Source organism: Apteryx rowi, unplaced genomic scaffold, assembly GCF_003343035.1.
Source record: "Apteryx rowi isolate R43461 unplaced genomic scaffold, aptRow1 scaffold_320, whole genome shotgun sequence".
Classification (NCBI taxonomy): domain Eukaryota; kingdom Metazoa; phylum Chordata; class Aves; order Apterygiformes; family Apterygidae; genus Apteryx; species Apteryx rowi.
This window is the reverse complement of record NW_020449642.1, coordinates 875,690-881,664: the sequence shown is the minus strand read 5'-3', so window position 1 is coordinate 881,664 and position 5,975 is coordinate 875,690. Positions and strand designations below refer to the sequence as shown.

The window sequence follows — 5,975 nt, the reverse complement described above, 5'->3', positions numbered from 1 at the left end:
CTTTAATGCTATTGATTGGGTACTTGGGCTCTGTCCCTGCAGTAATTACTAGTTTAACATTATAATTGTGATTGCATCATGATTTGCAGGGTTTCTTTTTTTTTTTTCTTCCCCCCTTCTCTTCCAGCAGTGTTAGTCTCTGCAGCCCTCCCTTTGTATGGAACCTAATAATTAGGTGTTAAACTTGAAAAGCTGGTGAGTACTTACATCTTTAAAAATCCAGCCGCAGGTACCTAGATAGACCTGTTTGGTGGTACCTGGTGAATGGTGACTCCTCTCTGGATGGAAGAATTGTAGCAGTTCAGCCTTCATTTGCTGCCTGAACTGATAAGTCCATGGAAGTAATATCAAGATTAACACAATTGCTCCTGTTTGTTTTTTCTGTAGTAAGATTCAGGCACTTGCTGCCAATCTCGCTTCGAGGTCTCCTGAGGGGTGTTGGACCCATGAGTCTTGCACATCTTGCTCGTCCACCAGTGGCCCTTCTCTCTGAATATTTAGTCTCTTGAGCTGTGCATTTTTATCAATGGATTTTGACTGGAAATGAGTGACAGCTCTCTCCTGCCCGTTCCATGTATAGGAATTAAGAAAAGCACACGGTCTGCGTACTGAAAAGCATTTTTTTAATAGACAATAGACTTACGTGGGAGGCAGTTCTCATTAGAGTGTTTCTGATGCCCTGTTTGTGTGTTTGAACACGACCGTTTTCTCAGTATCGGTCACCTTGTTTTCCTTCGTGTAGGATGCCATTATCCCCTACAAGGAAATCCTCCAGATGTACTGGGAGAAAGCAAAGAGCTTCGTGAACGCCCGGTGCGACGGGCTCGAACCCTGGCAATTGATTGCACTGACGTTTGCTTCTACTCTTATCATTGTATGGCTGCACGGTTTCCTCTTCCAGGCCGAGAGTAAGTATTTAAAGCGGGGGGTTTTCTTATGGCTTTATGGGGGGTGGGTTGGTTCTTAGCTGTGGAGGGAAAGAGGAAAAACAACGAGACCGAAACAGGCCTTCTGCTGGCAGCTGGTTAGTATTAATGAGACCTTTTCCAGATTAAGGTCAAGGCTTGTTTGGTCAATGCGGCTTCCCCATTCCTTCGTAGGGTGTGGTGGGCCTGCCTGGAATGTGCCTCTATCTCTCCCCTTCCTTTTGTCTCCCTTTAGTTTCTGGCTAAGCCATTTCCATGCCAAAAAACTCTCTTCTGGCTCAAGACCTGGGGAAAACAATCCGAGAGCTGGGGTCTCCTGAACGTAGTTGCTAGAGCAAAATGTCGGGGTAGCTCTGGCTCTTGATCGCTCCTCAACCCCAGGAGGGGACTGCTTCTGATTTGGTGTTGGAAGCATGTTTCCTGCTCAGGATGTTTGAGATAATTGCGTGTGCGGTTGTTTTTTCGGAGCCTTTTCTTGCTTCGAGCGATTTCTGCTCCTGACAGCTCTTCAGTGAGCTCCCCTTTGATAAGCTTGCAGTTTCCTCTGCGGCTTGGGGATGGTCAGAGATAACTGCCTTGCTTTCGGAGGAGACCGTGGTGCTTTGCAGATCCCACAGGCCGTAGGGTTGCATTCTAGTGGCAGCATGTTAAAAATAGCCAAGTTTTTAACTTGATGTTTACCTCTGTGTTTTAACTTCATGTTTACTTCTGTGCTTCTCTGCTCCTCAACCAGACTTTTTTCTTTTTAAAGGCTAGAGTAGCTGAATAGGGGGAACATCTATGGAAGGAACAAAATGATGTGAAGCTTTTGCTCAGTACGGTGTTACATTAGCTTCTTGGCTGATGTTTGTACTGTTGTGTGGTAGTTTTTGTTTAAATATTAACTAATTGCATGAAATCTGATGAAATGGTCTGAGTTTTTGAGGAGTTTACAGTAACTCTAAGTCTTCTCTCAGCATGGAAGTTCCTGATTAAACTGTTTGTGCATGGTGTTTGCAATAGAAATGTTATTTCCAGAATATTAAATGTTTGGTACAGAATGTGCCAAACTGCAACTACTGTCCTTCTGTAGCTTTTCAAAATATATCTGAAGTAAAAAAAAAAAAAAAAAAAAAAAAGTCAAGCTAATGCTGTGGGTAAGATTGTGAAGTGCATAAAAGGTTGATTTTTTTAAAGTTTGTTTAGTTATGTCTTGGTGATAGCATTCTCCAATTAGCTGAAATGCCTGGAGGACTCAGTCGCAAGGCATTTTTGGTGGCAAAAGAATCTCTGTCATCCTGTTTTCATTCCTGCCTTTAAAGTTACCCCAGGAGTTTTCCGGTGTTGGTCATAACCAGCTTCTCTCATTTCAGGCTTTGGCCTGTGGTGGGATTTCTAGTTTTTCTCCCTCTCCCCTTCCCCTGAGCAGTGGGTGCCGAACCGCTTCCCGTTGCATCATCCAGCGCCTGTATCGGATGGCCAGAGACCGGAAGAAAACTTGGTCCCCTTCCAGCTGGGCTGCTATTTCCTTTTTTGGGCTGGGAGTCTTGTTTCGCGTGTCTGAGTGTATTCGTGTCGCAGTACTATCCTGGGTTGAAGATGCAGAATCATTGCAAAAAGTGTTTCCGCGGGCTCTATCTAGCGAAGCAAAGATTTTAGCCTTGCAAGGTTGCCTGTCTTTATGCAGCAGGCTTAGCAGCAAGGTAAGAAAACGAGACAGGTATCGGCCCCCAGAGACAGCTACTACTTTGCAAGCCAGTTCTTTCTGTGGCCTGGGCCGTGTCTGAACCTTGCTTTCTGACACGCTCGCCTGTCTCCCCGTGTCCCCTTGCTCTCCGTGTTATTTCTGCTCGGACCAGAAATGCTGTGCCTGAGTCGTGGCTTGCATCAGAAATGCCGTGCTCTGCGTGCGCCTGGTTTCTGGAGTCACGTTGCCTTAACTGCTGACTTTTCTCTTTCAGGTTTAACATCCCGAGCTAAAAAACAGTTCTTTAAGCTCTTGAGGAAAATGCCTTTTGTCGGGGCCATAGTAAGTATTTCCACAGCTTTTCTTAGTATTATCCCGGGTCCTTGTTTCAGCCTGCGTAGCTCTGACTCAGAGAACTTGCAGTTCTTTGCAGCTTAACTGCCATGTTGTTGTGATCATACTGATCCAAGGATATGCATCTGGAAGGTCTTCTGCTGCCACCTGGTTTAATAAAAGATACAGTTTCTCCCTCGTCTTTTTGTAATAGTATCACTCTCAGAAAATGGGGATGCCGTCTCTTTGTAGGCATTAATCAGCGAGTGCCATCACAGAATTTTCCGGTGATGTTTTCTCCCTGTTGGATTTCAAGAAAATAACTTGATTCATGGAAGAGAGGGACAGGACTGAACTTGGGTTGTTATTCCGAAACAATGTCTTATTCTTGAGCAAGTGTGAAATAGCTGGGCCTTTGTTGTGCAACACGGAAGGATAATTTTTTTTAATCTGATGACTGGCCATGATTACTTTAGAGCTCAGATATCTGTTAGCAGCAGTTAGCATTATAGCACAGAGATATCAGGAGTTTGTGTAATCATTAAAATGAGACAGGCTTCAGTGTCTGGGAGATGTTTTTTACATGAAAACTTGAAACTACAAATGTCAGCATTTTTTAGCACTGATTTCTTGATCATTAAGTCATTAACACAAAGCTTGGTTTATTTTACCTAGCAAATGATGGTATCACACCTGATAACTGCCCTTCTGCTTGATGTGTAGGCAACTTTAAGCATTGACTTGGGAGGGGTCAGGTCCGTCATAGGCCATCTTATGGAATGGTAGTAGGAGCTGTTCCTTGTGGTCCCTGATGTGGAGGCAGTTCTCAGGTTTCTCCCTTGATGAGGGGCTAGCATTTCCCCTTCGCTTGATGTTAAGTGCTCCAGCTTTCACCTTCCGGCTTCAGCAGGCCTTGGTCGGGTGAATTAATGACTTGTACTCTTCTGCTTGTATTTGGTCCCTGCCGGTTAGAAGAGGACAGTTTCTGGGGTCCCCGTGTGTGGTACTCGTGTTCCCAGGCTAGCACCGTTGAGCTCTCCTGTGCCGAAGGACTCCTGGYGTGTCCTATCTGTGCGCTGCTCCCACTCTTTGGCCGGCTGGTAGGTGATAACCTATCAGTCGCCTGCAGGAGGCCTTGACTTTGAGGTGTTCCAATGTCCAAAAGTCTTTAAAGCTGATAACGTCCCCACAGCTGTGGTGTCTAGTGGCTCTGGAAGAAGAGTCTCTGCGTAGGAATGTGTTGTGAGGAGAAATCTGGGCCTCCTGAGTGCAGGGTGTGGGTCGGAAGAAAGAAATCTCTTAACTCTGTCTGTAGTGGTGATTTCTTTAATGCACGTCTCTATTTTCTTAAGTCTCTAAGCTGTATATGGGATGGCAGAGGAGACAAGGTACAAAACATAATGTATCTGAAGACTTCTACAAATTCACAGCTGTGGCTTAAAAAGGTTCTGTGGATAAAAATGCTGTATTTTTGCCCTAAGCTTTTTTTTCTCGAGCATTAAAGAAGGGGCTCAAAACTCCCGCTGCTCACTGGTACCCATTAAGGAAGATATTCTCTTCGGATGTGGTGGTGTTGACTGTGCTGTTTAATAAAATGGAGCCAAGCTATGCCCTAAGCACCGCTCTGTGATCGTCCGTGCTGGTTAGTTGGCATGATTTTGGGCTGCGCCAGCTAGTTCCTGACATGCTTTAGAGACCAGCTCRTGCCAGTGACCGTTCCCGTAGGCATTTTGGACATGGCAGCTTGCTTTTCGAGGGAGAGGTAGGTAGGGAGGAAGAGCTCAGCTGTGCGGCTGTGATCCCTGCTGTGTTTTTGGTGACAGGGCTGAACCAGCTCCCAGCCTTTTCTCGCTCAGCGGAGCGGTTGCAGCTAGTGAGCTCGCTCTTGCGGCACTGAACAATTTATGTAAAATGTGGCCAGTCCCGTTGCTGATAGGGCTTTCCTTTCTTTTTAGATTCAAAAGAAGATTGACGAAGCCTTGAGTGATGTCACCTCCAGTTTATCCTTCCTGAAAGATGAAAAGGATTATATCAAAGTGCTGCCGGAACAAGGCATGAGCCAGTCTGAAGTGCTCGAGAAGATGAAAGAGTACAGTTCAAAAGGTATGACCGTGAGTCGGTGCTGCTACCGAGGTGGGTCTGCTTCCTAGACCTAATACTAGGCTTACGCTGTTAAATGAGGTTTAATGACTCCTGCTCATAGTTTCATCTCAAATATTTCTTCCTTGGTGTCCTTCCCCTGCAAACGTATGCCTGTTTTCCTTTTGGAAGTGACTAAGGACAGTATTCTTGACTTTTAATACTGTATTTGGGTATTTACATTGAAATTCCTTCCCTTCCCCAAGAGATTTTTAAAGCTGAAGGTGATGGGAGAGCTGAGGAGAAGGGAAATATGGAGGAAATAATTTGTATGCAAGTTTGGGTGTGTTTCTGAGCAATTACCTGGATGTTTGGCTTTTACCGGAAATGCGTTTTCTGTAAAGCCCCAAAGAATATTTGTAACAAAAAAAACTTCCAAACAGTATTTTAGGGAATTTCCAAGGACTGCCTCTCTTAATTGAAGTCATACTGGTTTGCACTTTGAAAACTCCCTTGAAGGAAGACAGAGCCATGATGTTCTCCTGGCTTGAGTCCACATAAGCAGTGTCGAAAACTTAATTTGAGTTGCTGCACTGACGTAAATATCCCCACCCCAATTCATAGACCTGTTACTTCTAATATGGAAATTTGGGTGACTTATTGTCCAGGGGAGAGTATGATGACTACCCTGCTCCTATGCCAAATCTGAGAAATGCTTTGAATTGTCTGCTAGAATAATGCATCTACTCCAACGTCAGAAAAAAACAGCTTCACAACTGAATATTCTGTAACGGTGTCTTTCTTTTCTACTCTTAATCTTGTATTTGTAGCTCTTTGGGTTTGTCTTCCATCTGTGTTTTTTTTCTCAGATGATTATTTCCTTTCCCCTCTCCCCTTCTTTCCCCTCTCCCCTTCTTTCCCCTCTCCCCTTCTTTCCCCTCTCCCCTTCTTTCCCCTCTCCCCTTCTTTCC

At 44.9% G+C, this 5,975-nt stretch overlaps 1 protein-coding gene across 1 annotated transcript in view; it reads left to right on the top strand.

Moving 5' to 3' along the window:
• The first annotated feature begins 747 nt into the window (after window positions 1-747).
• SGPL1 (sphingosine-1-phosphate lyase 1) overlaps window positions 748-5,975 on the top strand; it is a 24,074-nt gene continuing 18,846 nt past the window's right edge. The window contains exons 1-3 of the mRNA XM_026071076.1: window positions 748-908; window positions 2,867-2,934; window positions 4,881-5,028. Coding sequence (XP_025926861.1) covers window positions 776-908; window positions 2,867-2,934; window positions 4,881-5,028 — 349 coding nt within the window. The 5' untranslated portion in view covers window positions 748-775. The remainder of the gene's footprint in view (window positions 909-2,866; window positions 2,935-4,880; window positions 5,029-5,975) is intronic.